Genomic DNA, 19,430 nt, shown 5'->3' on the forward strand with positions numbered 1-19,430 from the left:
CTTTTTAATCACAGGGATGATGGGTGTAGCCCACTCGCTCCAGTCTACCTTGGACAGTACACCTGAATGTTCCAGACTCTCCAGCTCTGCTTCGACAGCTGGGCGGATCGCATAAGGTACCGGTCTGGCCTTAAAAAATTTTGGACTTGCGTTTTCTTCAATTTTAATCGTCGCAGTCATGCCTTTTAGTGTTCTGAGTCCTTGCTGGAATACTTCTTTCACGTCAGTTAGGATCTTTGACAGTCGCCCAGGTGTGACGTCGTCATCCTTTTTGTCAGCCACAGTCAGTGCCTGTATGGAATGCCAATCCAGTTGTATTTTCCAGATCCATTCACGTCCCAGTAATGGTGGTCCTCCATCTTGCAATACATACAGGTCTAGTTTTGGTGTTTCCTTACCGTTATATATAACGGTCACCTTTATTGTTCCTTTGGGGTAGACTTTTTGCCCCGTGTACGTCTTCAAAATAATTTTTCTGTCTCTCAAGGGTATGTGTGAGAATAGCCGCTCGTAGTCCCGTCGGTTTATGACTGTTAGGGCTGATCCTGTGTCCAATTCCATCTTTACCTAGACTCCTGCTATCTTGAGAGTGACCCAAATGGTTCGGTGATCCTCTGTTGTGATCACATTATGTAGTTTCAGACAACTCAGTTCCCTGCTTTCGGAGTCGTTATCACTCTTTTGTTCATCTGAACTATTCTCCGTTATCTTATGTACCTTCTTGTACTTTCCTTTGGTCGGTTTCTTATTGCTGGTTTTCTTTCCCGACCTGCAGACTCGTGCTATGTGTCCTACTTTTCCACACTGTCTGCACACTTTGTCTTTGAACCAGCAATCATTCTGGTCATGTGTTGTTCTGCCGCAGCGATAGCACTTCTCTGTTCCATATGACATTTCGTTTGTGCCATATTCTTGCGGTCTCCGTTGTATCTCTGCAGCGCCCCGTGCTGCTGCTTCATATGCTGAAAGCCTTTTCCAGTGTAAGGTCCTTTTCAGATAAAAGCCATTTCTGGGTTCCTTCACTTTGAAGCCCACACACAAACTTGTCCCTTAAGGTATCTGCCAGTCCCGCTCCAAACTGGCAGTGTTTCGATAGTTTGCGCAGTTCTGTTAAATAATCAGCATTGCTTTCATCATTATGCTGGTTCCGTTTGTGGAACTTGAATCTTTCTGCTATCAGCAGCGGTGTGGGGTTTAAATGTTCCTTTAGTATCGTTACTATGTCTTCAAAACTCTTTTCCATTGGCTACATTGGGGTTACTAGATTTCGCAATAATCCATGTCTTTGAACCCATTAAATTCAACAATACCGACGCTTTCTTGTCATCTGACACCTCATTTGCCTTGCAGTACACCTCTATTCGTTCGACATATGTAGTCCAATCTTTGACTTCATTGTCAAATGCGGTGATACTGCCACTCTTCGGCATTTTGGGTGTGGTTTAAAATGGCGTCTCCCACGCTTTCCTTCCTCCCCCGCTGCTGCCGGTTCTCATGGCAATGGCAGCACCCTGTAGGTTTCGCGCGCTTCTCCTGCGCTGCTGCCAATGCCGCTCTTGGTGGTCCTCGTGGCAATGGCGGCGCCTCGCGGGTTTCTGCGCGTCTCTCTCTCCCTCTCTCCGATGCTGCTCGGCCCCTGAACACCGGCTGCGCCCTGTGCGCTCTGCCTTCTCTCTCTCTCCCCCATCGATGCTGCTCGGCCCTTTGCTGTGCCGCTCGGTCGGGCTCTAGCCCGCTGCTGTCCGGGAAGGGTCTGCGCACTACCTGTTGCCAGCCCGTTTCGCTGGACCACGTCGACTGGAAAGCCAAGCCTGGCTCTCGACAGCCTCCCCCGCAATTCTCGAGTCTCTGCTGGATGACTGGGCGGTTGCCCGTGGTCGACGACCGAGTCTCTGGCCTTGACCTCCAATCCACTGATCTTCAGGAACGAATCCCCGGGAGTTGATGCAGAGTTGCAGGTAGGTTCAAACCTGCCTCGTCGCCAATGTGACGTCCGTGTATAATCAGACACAGACTGCGGAGAATGGTACAAACGATGTTTACTCAACGTGGCTCAGACTGCAACTGAACTGTACAGATTACTACTCAACGTTATATACAGGTGTGGTCACTGCCGGTACTACAGTATACATGAGCTGTAAAAAGTAGTTCCCCCCCTTAAATGTACATACATTACAAAGGATGAGTGGGCAGTCAGGAGAGTATCAGAGTACTGGAGGTTATAAAAACAGGAGTGAGAGTTTAAGTGGCACATGAGCTGATTCAGTGTTGGAGGCGGGCAACTTTACAGAAGTGAAACAAGGCAGTCTTTGTGACAGAAAAGATATGAGGTCTGAACCTCAGCTTGGGGTGAACAAAACACAAACAAGTTTGGTTCAGCCTGAGATGATATCTGGGGATGGGATGCAATCAGTGGTGAGAAATTGGCATTTGTTGCATGGGCCAAAGAGGATGGGGGAGAAATTGGACCCCACTACACCAGTACTTTGGGCACAAAATGGGTCCAAAAAGCACCAATTTCATGGTGCTGTCTCCCATGCTCCAAGGGCACCTGAAACCATCTGACCCCAAATTGGGACAGACAATTATTCAGATGCCCCTGGCGGCCACCGAAAACAGGTGTTAGGACTCCTCTCCTAAATTGGGGGACACAGAGCAGAGCTTGATGTGGAGCTAGGAGGAGCAGGAAGGATCCTTCTGGCTCCATAGCTCCTGAGGGCTGCTGCTGGCTTGCAATTGGCCCCCTTTCTGTTGTCCATCCCCCTCCCGCGGGATTACTGAGGACCACTGCTGGCGAGGCAAGTGGCTCAAAATTGATTCCCTTAATTAATTAATCCTGCATCCGGGAGGTGCAACAGGCTCCAGTAGCTCACCTAAAGTATTTAAATGAGGCCTAAGGCCCAATTAACGATGAGCATCAGGCTTCCTGGTTGATTATGCGCCCGAAAATGAGCCATATTCAATTTCTACCCCAATGACTTTGGTCTTGCAGCTACTGGATGTCAGACAAGCAGTCTGACAGGACAAAGGGAGTGGAAGGATCAAGAGAGGTGGCAGAAAGGTTGAATTGGGGATCATGCTTGCTAAAAAGTGAAAGCCATGTGCTATAGACAGAACAAAGTGATCCCATGACCAATAGTTCAGGTCAAAGCTCTTGAACCCTGCCATATCTTTTCAAATCCCTCCATAGCCTTGCCCCTCACTATCTCTGTAACCTCCTCCAGCCCAGCAAGCCTTGAAGATCTCAGCGCTCTTCTAATTCTGACCTTCTGTGCATCCCCGATTTTAATCGCTCCACCATTGGCGGCCGTGATTTCAGCTGCCTTGGCCCTAAGCTCTGGAATTCCGTCCCTAAACCTCTCCATCTCTATACCTTTCTCTCCTCTTTTACGATACTCCTTAAAACCTACCTCTTTGATCTGTCCTGATATCTCCTTCTGTGACTCAGTGTCAACATTTTTAAAAATTGATATCGCTCTTGTTAAGCACCTTGCGATGTTTTACTATGTTAAATGCACTATTTAAATGTAAGTTGTTGTTGTTATATCTACTTGTGAATGATGGTAAACATTTAGCAAATAACAAGAGGAGGAGGCTCCAAGAACATCCCCATCCTCAACGATGGCGGAGCCCAGCATACGAGTGCAACCACCTTTAGCCAGAAGTACCAGTAGATCTGAGGTCCTCACCATCACAGATGCCAGTTTTCAACCAATCCGATTCACTCCACATGACATCCAGAAACGCTGAGTGCACAAGAAACAGCAAAGGCCATGGGCGCCGATATCATCCCGGCTGTAGTACTGAAGACCTGTGCTCCAGAATGCCTCGTGCCAAGATAAGCTGTTCTAGTACAGCTACAACACTGGCATCTACCCGACAAGATGGAAATTGCCCAGGTATGCCCTGCCAAAAAAAGCAGGCCAAATCCAACCTGGCCAATTACCGCTCTATCAGCCTACTCCCGATCATCAGCAAAGTCATGAAAGGAGTCATCAACAGTGCTATCAAGCGGCACTTACCAATAACTTGCTCAATGATGTTGCCGATGCTGAGTTTGGGTTAAATTCGCGTCAAAGTCTCAATGACGGCATTTGACCCCAACCTTTGACTGTTTATGAGGCGCTCGGCTGCCTGGAGTGAGGGCATCACACGCCTCTCGAAACCAGAAACTTAAAATATCTGCCGGAGGGAGTGCAGTGCGAATGGGGAGGAAAGTATTATGCCCCAATGTTAGCCATCTGCATGCCCCATTCTTGTAGAGCACAGGGGTGGGGGTGGAGGTGGCATGATAAAATTAGGACTTTAGTGAAATGCAAGGGTTAATTTTATGAAATTGCATCCCCAGCATAGAGCTTTGCCCACTGGGAGCGTATGTCCTGATATGTATTCTTGGTGAGCGAGATTTTGTTCAAGGAAAAAACATTTGTGAAATTGATCTATAATGCAGTGCTTTACAATGGTATTATATAATGATCCATCCCTACTATAAGGCTGTAGTTTAAAGTGACTCATTAAGCTATCAGAGATCAGAACACACTTTACCACTCTTGCGGGGATTATTATTCCAAATCTTTCCCCTTCCCACATTGTTTATTAAGTCAAAAAAGCAAAGCAGTTGTCTCAGTTTTCTCACTGTCTCTCTTTACAAGAGGGGCAATTATGTCTGAGTCTGCAAAATGGTGTTACAGCATTTCATCCTTCGGTACAAATGATCACCAGCTCTTTGGTAAAGCTATCCAATTAATCCCAATCCCCTGCTCTTTCCACATAGCCCTGTAAAATGTTCCCACCTTTTAAATTAATCAAGTAATAGGTAAGAACATTAATCGAGCCCTGGAGGCAGGAAACTGTAGGGAATTGTTTCAGATTTCTAGCATTTCTGTTCTTTCTTGATGTTTGTTTACTTTGAATTTGGCATTATTTTCCTATTGTGTGTGAATAAATTAAGAGGATAATCTTTACCGTGTTACCGTCACTTCACGGATTCAACATTGTTTGTGTATTTCACAGAATTTAAGAAAGATGCCATCAAGAATGTTGTCCACCAATAGAAATTGGGGTGTTAATTTTGCCTTTTTTTGTTGCTTTTAATGGCAGCAATTAGAATTGTTGATTGATTCAGTTTTCCTCTGGGTGAGTTCAGTCTACAGCTTTTCATTGGCCCTTTTTCTGCCAGAAAGCCTAATCAGGTTCTTGTCTGCAATAATGCTCATTTCCCACCTCTCAAGTGGTTTAACAGCCACTTAACTAGTCAAGTAGTATGCAAGAACATCAATCCAGCCCTGGAGACAGGAAACTGTAGGAAATTAAGAACAGCAGTGAGATTGTAGAACCTAAATCACTGGCATGACCATTTCCAGAATTTGAAAGACTGATTTGTAGATAGGAACATTAAGAACAGGAGTAGGCCATTCAGCCCCTCGAGCCTGCTCTGCCATTCAATTAGATCATGGCTGATGTATGGCTTTAGAACCAAAGTATTTGCTTTTATGTGAATAATTAAAATCTGGGTTTTGAAATCAGAAACAAAGAAAAAACTTGAAAGTTTTGAACAGAACTTGCGGGAATCATGCATCAGACCAGTCAGCATATGTGGAGAGAACAGACAAGTTAATGCTTCAATAGTAGACACTTCATCAGATATTCTAAAGAAGGGTCTGCACCTGAAATGTTAACTTGTCCTCTGCACAGATGCTGACAGTTCTGCTAAGTATTTCCACATTTATTGTTTCAGATTTCCAACAGCTGCAGTTATTTGCCTTTTGTTTAGAACATTTTGAAAGTTGTGTCCACTGTCTGCTTCTGTAATAAAATTGTATTTAAATTAATTTATTGCTTAGCTATTTGTAACAATTTATTTCAACATCCAAACTTTGCTTTTCCATGCGGGAGAGTGAAATACACCGCTGAACATCACACTGGGACTTTTCAACCGATTAAAGCAACACTGAGCACAGTGCAGCCAACTATTTAAAAGTTGATGTAATTGGTGGGGTGGGTGCTTAGTCTTTGGTGGAGCTTGTGCTCCTGGGCAGACCTTTCCTATCAATGGCAACACTGAACCAGTTGTTGGCCCAGTAATTCCTGTCACAACGCGCGAGTACGGACGGGGTACTCACGCGTGTGCCCGGAGGAATTGCCGGTTTTCAGCATGCACAGTGCATGCGCTGAAAACCGGCATTTCCTGTCCTCTGACCCAAGGGGTTAAGAGGCAGAACGCTTGCGACTTGTGATGCAGCGCGTGCGCGCTGAAATTCCTTTTTTTTTTCTAGAGTTGCCCGAGTGTAAAGGCCTCCGGTTTTTACGCGTGGAAAAACCAGACATAAGTACTTAATTTCACAGGTAAGTGGTCTTTTAGTACAATTTAGAATTTTTTTTCCACAGGTTTATTATTTTTAAAGAATTTACAGTAAGGTAAGTTTAGTTTTAGACCCTATTTTTTAAAAATTTATTTTTTCAAAAATTTGATTAATTGTTTAAAATATATTTTAAAACTTATTTATAGTTAATATAATCAGTGGGATGTTTTTTAAAATTTTATTTAAAGTTTAAGTAGTGTTTTGGCAGCCCATACTTTTCATGAGTTTGACAGTTCTTACTCTCAAACTCATGAATGAAGTTTCCCCTCCCCTGATTGGCTGCACAGTGCTCACCTGATGTCAGCTGGCACATCGCACTAACTACGCCGCTGGATCAGGTAAGCACATCACGCCGACATCTGAACCGGGCCAGTGACAGGAAATGCAAGCAGGCCCGGGCTTCAGATGTCGGCGCGCCGGGTGAGTGCACATCGGGGGCTTGCACGTGCGGCAAGCTCCCGATCCTAATTTTAGGGCCAATATAACAATGACAGCAAATCCATGTTTAACAGATTCTGTGACAAAGGATTTAGCTACTCCATTCATAACTCCAGCTTAACTGATGAGCTATTTCCGGCAGAAAACTGCCACATCTTTCTCTGAAAGCTCATTAACAAGACCCCAAGTAACAGCAGATTTGATACCAACTTTGCTCTCTTTTTGAAAACTCGCACCAAGTCCCGTTCACCCACCACCACTGTGCTCGCTGACCTACATTGGCTCCCCGGTTGAGCAGCGCCTCGATTTCAAGATTCTCATCCTTGTTTTCAAATCCTTCCATGGCCTCTCCCCTCCCTATCTCTGTAATCTCCTTCAGCCCCACAACCCCCACCCCCCGCCTGAGATATCTGCGCTCCTTTAATTCTGTCCTCTTCAGCATCCCTGATTTTAATTTTTTTTAAATTCATTTATGGGATGTGGGCGTCGCTGGCAAGGCCAGCATTTATTGCCCATCCCTAATTGCCCTTGAGAAGGTGGTGGTGGGCCACCTTCTTGAACCACTGCAGTCCGTGTGGTAATCGCTCAACTATTGGTGGCCGTGTCTTCTGTTGCCTAGGTCCTAAGCTCTGGAATTCCCTGCCTAAACCTCTCCACCACTCTTTCCTCCTTCAAGACACTCCTTAAAACCTACCTCTTTGACCAAGCTTTTGGTCACCTCCCCTAATTTCTCCTTATGTGGCTCGGTGTCAAATTCTTTGTCTTATAATACTCCTGTGAAGCACCTTGGGACGTTTTACTACATTAAAGGTGCTATATAAATACAAGTTGTTGTTGTTGGGAGCAGAAATTAAGGAGTAGTACATAAAAGTAAAAAACATGTGGTTTCAGCTTTTCTCCCAGTTTTCTGTCAGTTTTAACATCCATTTGTACTGTTGGAGTGAAGCAATGGTAGAAAACCTACCATATCAATTAATAAAATGGTGGGGTTATTGATTGTTAAATTGAATCTATCACCACATGTCTTGAAATCTTTTGAGGCAAGTTCATGTTGGTTGGCTGAAATTTACAGGGCAGGTGCATTGCACCAACATAGTTATGCAAACATATATAAACTTTAATACATTTTTAACCTTTATTTCCATTTACAAATTAGATGGAGCTGTTGTTTTGCCAAAATTTTCCTACTATAAACATTGAAACAGAAAAGAATAATTCAGATCAGTTCATGATATTAGTTAATAATAGATCAATTTTGGAGTTCAACTTCAAGAACTACTTATAAATGGCACCTACTGATAGAACACTGAATTCAATAAATCTGGTAATTTGTAGACTAGATGACTATTAAGGCTGCTGGATTCTCATTTAAAAACTCAATTAATTCGCTAATGTTCCTCCGGGAAGGGAACCTGCCAAAGTCTCGCACTACGTGGTTGACCCTAAGTGCCCTCAGGGCAACGAGTTTTGGGCAATAAATATTACCATGCCAGTGTCACCTACATCTCAAAAACAAGTAAAACACATATTATATTGTTAGAACTCCTTTAAGTGTAGACATCTATATATTATTTAAAATCTAGCATTAGGCATACACTTCCATCCACAAACCTTACTTCCAAATGTCAAATTTTTGCACATGCTTTTTTGTCAATGTTTACCAATTGCTATGCCAGTATTTCCTATTCAATTTTATTATGTCAACTGCCGTGATGCAGTTGCAGGCTGTGACCATTAGGTGGATCTATGGGCCCAATTTCTGAAATCTCCTTAAATTCCATCGCCATCTTGTATTTTCACCAAAACCTTCATATTCATGAATTGACCATGGGCAATTTACTAGTTATTTAATATCTTTTTTCTAAGAGCATCATTTTAACATTGATAGTTGCCTGTAAATGAAATTGTAAATGAAATGTAACTCTTTTCTTTCCAAAACATACAAAATCATTTTTTTTTACCTCCCAGTTTCCTTGAGGTGATTGTTTCTTCAGCTTTACAGACCAGTTCTCCAGATCTCCTTCTGCGCAGTGCTGAATGCTAAGAATGACTGGCCCAGTTAGCAGGACACCTGGAGGCCCACAGCTTACAACTGGACTGAGCAGGGTCTGGCACCCTGCTAGAGGTAACCTCAATTATCAAAATGGTAAAAATTTAATGAGCAATGCAGAATAAACAATGCAGAAAATGTATTATTCAGTTCTATATTTGCTATTATTTATCTTACAATTTAATTTCAAATGCACTTTAAAAGAACACTTAATTTGAACAATAACATAGTGTGGAGGTTGCCATTATCTTTATGGGCTAAGATATTACAAGGACTCTACACTATTTAACTTTGTGAGGACTGTGTTAACTTTTTGCCCCAGAATTCCAAGAATATTTTGAGCTAACATTTTTTTGCTTCCATGTAGATTTAAAATTCTACTTTATAATTTTTGTAACTTATTTTTTTTAAACAGATGTTATATGTCACAAAAAACCCTGAAATTCTGCAAGGGAAGGAATTACCACAAAAGACCGATCATCCAATTTTGCCTTTGTTAATGAGCAAACCTTTTTCTTAACTTGATAGCTACAACTGAAAGCACAACTCTGTTCAGGAACTTACTGAGTGATGAGCCCTGGCTGCGAGCCTGTGCCATTCTCACAGCACATTGATGCTTTGCCATTCTACTTCTCTTAGTCAGTTAACATTTACAAACAACATAAATAATAATCTTGTGCTAAATACCACAAAACTGTAATCTGGAGCATAACATGTGCTATGATATGGTGAAAAAAAGCCCAAGACATTGTTGCTTTCGGAAAAACAACTCTGGACACTGTGACACTGATTGCACTTTATCAAATGAGTAAACTGGGACCAGTATTTTCAAATTGTAAATTTGATATTTATGATTAATAAACACTGCTTGTCATAATTAGTTATTCTAAGCATTCATTCATGGCGATGCTTAAATTGCAGTATCACTCCTGAATTGAGTCTTGACCAGACTCTAATAAGAAATAGAGCAAAATGCCTGGAAAAGCGAGTCTTGAACAGCTTGAGTTTGACATTGCTCAATTGCAGTGCTGAATCTAGTTTCAGAAGTCCTCTTGATCACTGAGCTAATCTAAATGTATTGAGAGTACAGATCCTCCCATCCATGTAATCAAAATATTTATTTTTATTATTTTTAATTTTAACAGCCAGGAGTTGAGTTCTGCACATATCTTTAACCAAGTGCTCTCTTTGGGCAGAAATATTCCAGCTGGAGCTAGAGAATACTGGAACCAATATTGACGCTACCAGTCTCAGATTGGTAAGTCTGCACCCTAAATATTAAATAAAAATAAGTTAGTGGCTGAAATTCTACAGGGGTTCCACCAATCTCCCAGTGTAATGCTGGCAGGAGACTGACGCAACTCCCAGGAAAACAGAAGAGACCTAGTTATGCCGGATCTCGATCATTTCCGGGTGTCACAAGGCAAATGGCAGCCATGGGACAGAGCGAGGGGCAGGGACTCCCTAATCTGGGAGTTCCAACTCCTGGACTTGACACAGTAGTGACAGCTGGTATGTCAAGTGAGTGGAGGTGTACCAACCTCCACAAGGGCACATGTGGCCCCACTGGGGAGGGGGATGATGTACAAGCTAAAGAATTTTGCATTTTTTCTACAAAAACTTAGTTCGGATTCGCACCCTGGGCAAGGATCATTGCTGGGGTCTGGGTGGGGGGGGGGGGGTGTGAAGAGTACCATAGATTCCAGCAGGTATTGAATGATGGGGAAATATGTCTGAAGTACCACTTGCACATGCCTTATCCATACTAATGAGATGCTTCCCACTGACACAGTAACAGGATCAATGTTGGAGGGTACCATCAACCGTGATTCCACCCTAAGTGGCAAGATCGTGACCTGAGGGATTTTAGGTCCCTAGCATATTTGGTATACAAGAATATAGGGAGAGATTTCTCTCTTACAGCAGTTGGGAGTTGAAGATAGCTTGGATGGAAAACACAAAGAAAAATTGAATGTGGTAGATCGCATGCCCATAATGGAGCCTGCCCAATTTTCTGCTCATTTAAATTTGTAACTTAGAAGATCATTGATTTTCTTCGAGGCATTCTGCCCAGATGATGTTCTGTGTTGTGCCAAAGCACCAAAAAGTTAACATCTGCCTATATAATGGCCTGTGTCACTAAAATGATATTTTGATAGACCACAATATATGTTAGAATTTTTGATCAATGTGAAAATATATCACTGATACAACTCCTGGACTTGACATAGTAATAACAAACATACAAATGTAATGGTTATATAGGCAGAAATCAAAAGAGAATTGTAGCATGATTTAAGGTTGGAGTTGCTACGTACCTCACATCCTCTTTTTTGTGGACAGTAAGATATAGTTCATAGATCTTGCCTCGAGGAATGGCTTCGGGTGGAATGAGTAAACTAATCCCTATAAATGAAGCAGGAATTTAGAGTTTGTCTCTTGCCACTCCAATATCAATCAACGTTTGCAGAATAAAATGTTTATACAACGCTGAATTTTCTGGTTGGAAAAATAGTACCTAACCATTTGTTTCTCCACATCTCAATGCATTATTCTGTTTTTGGTATTATGCCACATTTTTCTTCTACTGATGTCAGGTATTTTCACACAGATCCCTTCAGCTTACAAATAAGGATGGTACTGAATTCTCAACAGTAGCTGTCAATGCAGCTCCATTATGAGTCGACATGGGGTACAATTTAGGTTCTTTTCACTTTATTCGCTCCCTCAGACTAAATGAATGTCTGTGGGTTTCTATATATGATGGCACAGATAAGAATCCACAAGATTCATATAAGAAAGGCAAAACCAACTTAAGTGACCTTAAGCCCTGGACACTGCACTGAGAAGCCTAGAAATTCCTGGTAGCAGATCCTTGGGGATGGATGGAGTAGGATGAGACATCTGGCTGTCCCTTAGTTGCACCCTGACCAAATGCCAAGGTCCAGTATTTTGCATGCAGGTACCAGTGACAGTGGGTGGGAGGCAGGAGGAGGGACACTGGGGTACCTTGCCACAATGTTAGAGGGTCGACTGGGAAGGCTGTAATTTCAAATTTGCCACTTTTCCAGCTCTGCAATTGATTGTCACAGGGCAAGTGACCTTTTAAGTAATACTGGGCCCACTTCTGCCAGAATCAAATCCTGGCATGCTACTACACCTGCTTGATCCCACCAATTCCGCTTCTTCTGTTGATGTCCACGTGGAATAAGGTGGACACAAATTTTTCACTTCTTGAGAACACACAAAAAATGGCAGATGCTGTAGTGTATGTACTTTGCAGAAGGAACTATATTCTGCAGCCCCTGTATACTGCTGTACCAGTAGTGGCCACCCCTGTATATAAGCCTGTGTAGTAACGTTGCATAGTAGTTCCAGTTTGTCTCCACTCAGTAAAGACCTGTTGTAACCAACTCCTGCAGTCCGTGTCTCAATTACACACGGACATAATACTGGCGACGAGCAGATCCGAACTTACCTACAGTTCTGCACCACCTCATGGGGATCCATCCCTGAAGCGAAGTTGTTAGAGGTCGAGGCCAGAAGGAAGAAAGAAAAAAAAACAAACAGAAGAAACGGGCGTCGACCATGGGCAACCGCCTCTGATTCATCGGAGTTGAAGATTTGCAGGAGAGGCTGTCAAGAGCGGGGCTTGGTTATCCTGTCTATGGTGTTCCAGCTAATCGGGCTGGTGGCAGGTAGTACACTGATCCTTCCTGGGCTGCGGCGGGCAAGAGCTCGATTGGGTGGCTTTTCAACGGGGCTGAGCAGCGTTGTCGGGAAGAGGAGAGAGAGAGAGAGGGTGGAGCACACAGGGCGCGGCCGGTGCTACGAAGCCCGGCAGCGTACAGACCCGAGAAGAGGGAGGAAAGTGTCCCGTAGGGTTGCTCTGACGACGGGAAAATAAAAGAAATTAGAAGCGCAGAAAGCCGCGAGGAGCTGCAGTTTGCCACGGGAACCGCGGAGAGCGGCGTTAGCAGCATCGCGGGGGGAAAGTGCGCGAAGACCATAGGGCATCGCCATCAAGGCATAAAATGCCAGCAACAGCGCTAGCAGCAGCGGAGAAGGCGGAAAGCACGGGAGGCGCCATCTTAATCCAGCGGGGAAGAAGGCAAAGCGCGGGAGGCGCCATTTTGTTAAATCGGGGAAGAAGGCAAAGCGCGGGAGGCGCCATCTTAGATTTCCAAGATGCCGAAGACTGGCAATATCATTGCCTTCGATAATGCAATAGAAGACTGGACCACGTATGTGGAAAGAGTCGAAGTATATTGCAAGGCAAACGAAGTAGCCGATGAGAAAAAGGCATCAGTACTACTAAACTTAATGGGCGCAAGAACGTACGGCCTATTGCGGAACCTGATAACTCCAGCCAAACCGATGGCGAAGAGTTTTAACGAAATTGTTGATATCCTACAGAAACACCTAAATCCTACACCGCTACTGATAGCAGAAAGATTTAAATTCCACAGGAGAAATCAGCATAAAGATGAGAGCAATGCTGATTAACTTACGGAACTACGCAAGCTATCAAAGCACTGTCAGTTCGGAGCAGGACTGACAGATACTCTACGGGACAAATTTGTCTGTGGACTCCTGAATGAAGGAACCCAGAAGAGGTCACTCTCAGAGAAAGAGCTGATGCTAGATAAGGCTTTCAGCGTGGCAGGATCATACGAAGCAGCAGCAAGGGGAGCTACGGAAATACAGCAAAAGCCACAGGAATACGGCACCCACGAAATGACACGGGGATTTGAAAAATGTTATCGCTGCGGCAGAACAACCCATGACCAGAAGGACTGCTGGTCCAAGGACAAAATATGCAGGCAATGCGGAAAGATGGGACACATTGCACGAGTTTGCAGGTCTGGGAAGAAGACTAACGACAACAAGAAGGCTACTAAGGAACAGTACAGGAAAGTACAAAAGATGACGGACAGTAGTTCCGAAGACCAGAAGAGCGATAGTGAATCCGGGAACAAGAGACTAAGCTGTCTCAAACTTCACAATGTAATCGCAAAAGAGGATCACCGAACCATGTGGGTCACCCTCATGATAGCAGGGTCCCAAGTCAAAATGGAATTGGATACAGGATCAGCCCTGACCGTCATGAATCGACGAGACTACGAGCGGCTATTCTCACACATACCCTTGAAAGAGACATCCATTGTCTTGAAAACGTATACGGGGCAAAAAGTATACCCCAGAGGGAAAATAAGGGTGCCTGTCAAATACAACGGCAAGGAAATACAGAAATTGTATCTGTACATACTGCAAGATGGTGGACCGCCGTTATTGGGACGTGAATGGATCAGAAAGATAAGTTTAGACTGGCACTCCATTCAGGCACTGACGGTGGCTGGTAAAAAGGATGACGACGTCACACCTGGACGATTGTCAAAAATCTTAGCTAACGCCAAAGAGGTATTTCAACAATAACTGGGAACTCTTAAAGGCGTAACCGCCTCGATAAAAATAGAAGAGAATGCAATTCCCAAGTTTTTCAAAGCAAGACCGGTACCGTATGCAATTCGTCCAGCCGTTGAGGCAGAGCTGGTGAATCTTGGGAATGCAGGCGTGTTATCTAAGGTAGACTGGAGCGAGTGGGCAACACCCATCATTCCTGTCATGAAGAAAACGTTAAACAATAAGTCTGAGGAGCCAAGGAAGGTTCGCATATGTGGGGACTTCAAGGTGACGGTGAACCCAGTCCTTCACACAGTACAATATCCTCTCCCGAGGATGGAAGATATTTTCGCCTCACTATCTGGAGGGAAGCGTTTTACAAAAATTGACCTAGCACAAGCATATTTGCAGATGGAGGTTGAAGAATCCTCTAGGAAGTAGCTCACGATAAACACTCACAAAGGTCTTTACCAGTATAATCGACTGGTATTCGGAGTAGCATCAGCTCTGGCGATATGGCAAAGAGCGATGGAACAAGTCCTGCAAGGGATTCCGGGGACTCAGTGTTACTTGTACGACATCCTAGTGACAGGTGAAGATGACAGTGAACACCTTGCCAACCTAGAGCAGGTGCTCACTAGACTAAGAGAACGTGGGCTACGAGCCAATCGCCCCAAGTGCGAGATTTTTAAGAAACAGATATCGTATTGTGGCCACGTGATTGATGAAGAGGGGTTACATAAGTCCCCTGACAAAACTGAAGCGGTGGTTAAGGCTCCAGCGCCTGAAAATGTGTCGCAACTGAGGTCATTCCTCGGCTTGGTGAATTACTACCATAAGTTTTTGCCGAATTTGTCGACAATTCTGCACCCACTGAACGCCCTACTACAAACTGGAGTAGCATGGAAATGGAGCGATGAATGTAAGCAGGCCTTTCAGAAGAGTAAAGACCTAATCACTTCAAGAGAAGTATTGGCTCACTACAAACCATCACTACCGATAAGACTGGCATGTGATGCGTCTCCCTACGGCATTGGAGCGGTACTGTCACACAAATTCCTTAATGGTTCAGAGAGGCCGATAGCTTTTGCGTCATGCTCGTTAACTTCAGCCGAACGTAACTACGCCCAGATTGACAGAGAGGCCCTCAGCCTGGTGTGGGGGGTGAAGAAGTTCAATCACTACCTGCACGGTCAGAAATTTACTCTACTAACTGATCATCAACCTCTTGTCTCCATTTTCAGCCCTCAGAAGGGCGTCCCGATAATGACAGCACAACGGCTACAGAGGTGGTCCCTTTTCCTAGGGGCATACCAATATGACATCGAGTACAAAGGAACTAAACAGCATGGGAATGCTGATGGATTGTCGCGCCTACCGTTGCCGACGGTGGAAGAAGCACCTGCGGTGGATCCTGTGGAGATATTCCACTCGACCATAGTCGAATGTCTACCTGTGACGAATGCAAACATAGAAAAGGAAACACAAAATGACCCGACACTCTCCTGGGTCTATGATTTAACGGTGAAGGGATGGCCAGCACATGGCGAACCACTGTTGCCAGCATTCTCGCCGAGAAGAGCACAGCTGTCAGTGTGCAGAGGAACCTTGATGTGTGGATCCAGAGTAGTAATTCCACCCAAATTGAAGGATAGAGTGCTCAATGAGCTTCATGAGGGTCATCTGGGAGGGGTAAAAATGAAGAACTTAGCCAGAGTGTTTGTGTGGTGGCCGGGAATCGATAGAGAAATCGAAGAGATGACCAAGAGCTGTACAGGATGCCAGAAGGTCCAAAACGCTCCACCACAAGCCCCTCTACATCCATGGGAGTGGCCCTCATCTCCATGGCAAAGGGTGCACATTGATTTTGCTGGTCCATTTATGGACTCGATGTTTTTAATTGCGGTGGATGCACATTCAAAGTGGCCAGAGGGAATAAAAATGTCCTCAACACCACAGAAAAAACTATCACAGTCTTACGAACCATATTCGCCAGAAATGGGCTGCCTGAACAGATTTGCTCTGACAATGGACCACAGTTTGTGTCTGAAGAGTTCTGGAGGTTCTTAAAGAACAATGGTTTTAAGCATTACACATCTGCCCCATATCATCCAGCCACCAATGGATTGGCTGAGAGGTTCGTTCAAACATTCAAGAAGGCTATCAAGGCAACGTGTAATGAAGACATACCCCTACAACACAAGGTGGATAACTTCTTGTTTGCCTACCGGAATGCGACACATGCGGTTACCAACCAAACTGCAGCCATGATGTTCTTCAATCGAAGACTACAATGCCGCTTGGATTTGGTTAAGCCAAACATCAGAAGAGATGTGGAGAACAGGCAGTTTCAGAATATGAATGAAAGGCCGACCAGGAGTTTTAAGATAGGTCAACCAGTTTTGGCCCGGGACTACTGCACAGAGAAATGGCAGCCAGGAACGATCTGCACATGGCAAGGACCCCTAATGTATACCGTGGATGTTGGAGAGAGCATTGTAAGACGCCATGCTGACCAGATTCTAGAGTCACTGGAAAACATCAATTCCACACCACGATCCGATACACCTGGTGATGAAACCGAAGTACCAATTGCATCTACCTCAGAATCGGTGATATTGGAAGCAGACGAACCAAACAACGACGTTGATCCCGAATCAACTTTGCCAGAAGAACCTGATACCCCAAAGAGGTGTTATCCAGACAGAATCAGGAAGCCTCCTCAAAGACTGAACTTATAATTGCTTAACTTCAACTAATGTATCTAGCAACTGTAATTGTAAATATGTTATTTAATTATTAATCGAATGTTATGTACTGTTTAGCTAAAAGGGGAGGAATTGTAGTGTATGTACTTTGCAGAAGGAACTATATTCTGCAGCCCCTGTATACTGCAGTACCAGTAGTGACCACCCCTGTATATAAGCCTGTGAAGTAACTTTGCATAGTAGTTCCAGTTTGTCTCCACTCAGTAAAGACCTGTTGTAACCAACTCCTGCAGTCTGTGTCTCAATTACACACGGACATAATAGATGCCCATGAAAATGGGTCTCACCCCAAATTCCTCTTCTGCCCAACCAGATAATGGCAGCTATGTGCTGGGAATTTTATGACTAAGATGCTCTGTCAGAAGTGTTTTATCATTGGACCGCTGAGCTTCTTTTCCATGCAATATTTTGCTTCATTATTTAAATTGTTGGGCAAATCTCACAATCTTCAGGACCTATAACACTACAGTGGCTCTGGCTCTCTACATTAGGTAGCGCTGAGGCCTTCTAAACACCTGATCCTTAATATATCATTACACAACTCACAAATGTCTGTGGCACTTACAGCCTGCACATCTGTTGAGCATTAGTCTCAGTAACACCCCAATGTTTACTTAAATTATGAGATGCTATCATAATACATTTGGAGTACCTGAATTGCACTGCAGATGCTCAGTGGCCATTTAGAATGGGCACTGCATGGGACACCTTTTCCCTTCAGTTGCATTCTTGCTATTAGAGGTACATTGTTGTTTTTCTGATTTTTGTTTAGCTGTTTGCCAGGCACTGCTACTGTCCTTTATTGTGATTGTGGGAGAAATGAAGTTAGTGAAGCATATTGCAGCCTTGCTGATAGATGCTTAAAGCTGTGGTCTATGTGTTATCTGTGCCTGTTTTTCCAAGCAATGTCACTGTATGCTGCTTTCAGAGGAGTTATTCATATTACTCTGGCAATATGGGGAGGAGAATCACAGCAGGTATCAAGACAGGTGCATTATCAAGATGGTCAATGAAGACCTATTTTTATGCCACCAGCCATTTATACAAACCCAGACATTCATACTTGGAAATGTCAGATGAAACTTGTATATGGGCACGACAGCTCCTCAAAAACACAATCACGTTGTACTTTCCTACAGCCAGACCACTTCAACAGTAACAGCTCTGTCAACGGCAGTGAGGTAACCACAACCTTGATCTTTTATGCAACAGAGTGTTCCAGCAAACAGCTGGAGATATCTGCCAAATCAACTAACCTGCAGTGCACTTGCATCATGCAGGTCACAGATGCCTTATTTGCCTCGACCTCTCAATTCATCAACTTCCACATGGGGAAAAACCTGGCAACACAAGAGAGCCCTTCACTTTTACTGTCTGGCTGCATTCCTTAAAGCACAGGGCATTATTGATGGCATGCATGTGACCATACAGGCCAAAGCCGAAATGCCATAGAACCATAGACGTTCACAGCACAGAAGGAGGCTATTCCGCCCATCACATCTGTAATGACTCTTAGCTAGAGAAATCCAAAACTAATTCAATATCCTGCTTTCTCCCCATAGCCCTGTATTTTAATTTGCTTTGATGTTTATCTACTCTTCCTGTGAAAGATACAACTATCCTCTTTAGCAAGTAGTAGTTCTCTACGTAACAACATTTCTCCAAACCTCTCTTGTCACTGTCTTAGTGACAATTTTAAAATGGATGTGACTGCTGCCAACATAGGATGCGCATGCACAGTTTCAGTGTTTTTGTCTTAAGATATTACAATCTCTCTCTTTACAACCACGGATTCTCCAAATTGCTCATCACTAATTCCAGACTCTGTTTTCCAATCCGGTCCAAACGCAGGTTTATTCTCTGTCCTCTTTCAACATGTAACGGTTCAGAATAAAGGAGAATTCATAGCATATATTCGAGCTCAATCTTTGTACAAGTAATATCAAATTATGGATTGATCCCTCTTCACAAAGCAGCTAAACCGAAGCCTCCTAGTGGAAGAAGTCGAACAGTGACAGAGCCGCTATTGTGGTCTCAGTTAGAAGTGCAATTCAGGGTTGTTACACAACAGTTAATGAACTCATATTCCTCAATAGCAATTAATTTACTTTTCCTTTTCCTTCACATGGAACTCGCACTCCAAACAAATAAATCTCCGCAACCCTCCCCCCACAAAATTATTATACATTAATACTTAAACCAGCTCACAATATTATGCATTATTATTAAACTAACCCAGAGCCCCACAGATTTATGTGATATTACAATATTATTATACATTAATAATTAAACCACCACAGATTTATGCGCAGAAGGCTTCTGCACAGTTTCTGTTTCATTGGCAGCAGTCACTCTATTTTAATATAACAACTCTCTCACTGACTCACTAACTGAAAGACTTCAATGGAA

The 19,430-nt window shown here is 43.8% G+C and overlaps 1 protein-coding gene across 1 annotated transcript in view; it reads right to left on the reverse strand.

The window, feature by feature from the left end:
* Nucleotides 1-19,430, reverse strand: part of unc5a (unc-5 netrin receptor A) — a 389,186-nt gene that overhangs the window by 117,216 nt on the left and 252,540 nt on the right. Inside the window, exons 10-11 of the mRNA XM_085996169.1 lie at nt 11,169-11,256; nt 8,762-8,930 (exon numbers count right to left, since the gene is read on the reverse strand). Coding sequence (XP_085852295.1) covers nt 8,762-8,930; nt 11,169-11,256 — 257 coding nt within the window. The remainder of the gene's footprint in view (nt 1-8,761; nt 8,931-11,168; nt 11,257-19,430) is intronic.

Source organism: Somniosus microcephalus, chromosome 8, assembly GCF_052327205.1.
Source record: "Somniosus microcephalus isolate GS21.2 chromosome 8, FLI_Smic_1.0, whole genome shotgun sequence".
NCBI classification, from domain to species: domain Eukaryota; kingdom Metazoa; phylum Chordata; class Chondrichthyes; order Squaliformes; family Somniosidae; genus Somniosus; species Somniosus microcephalus.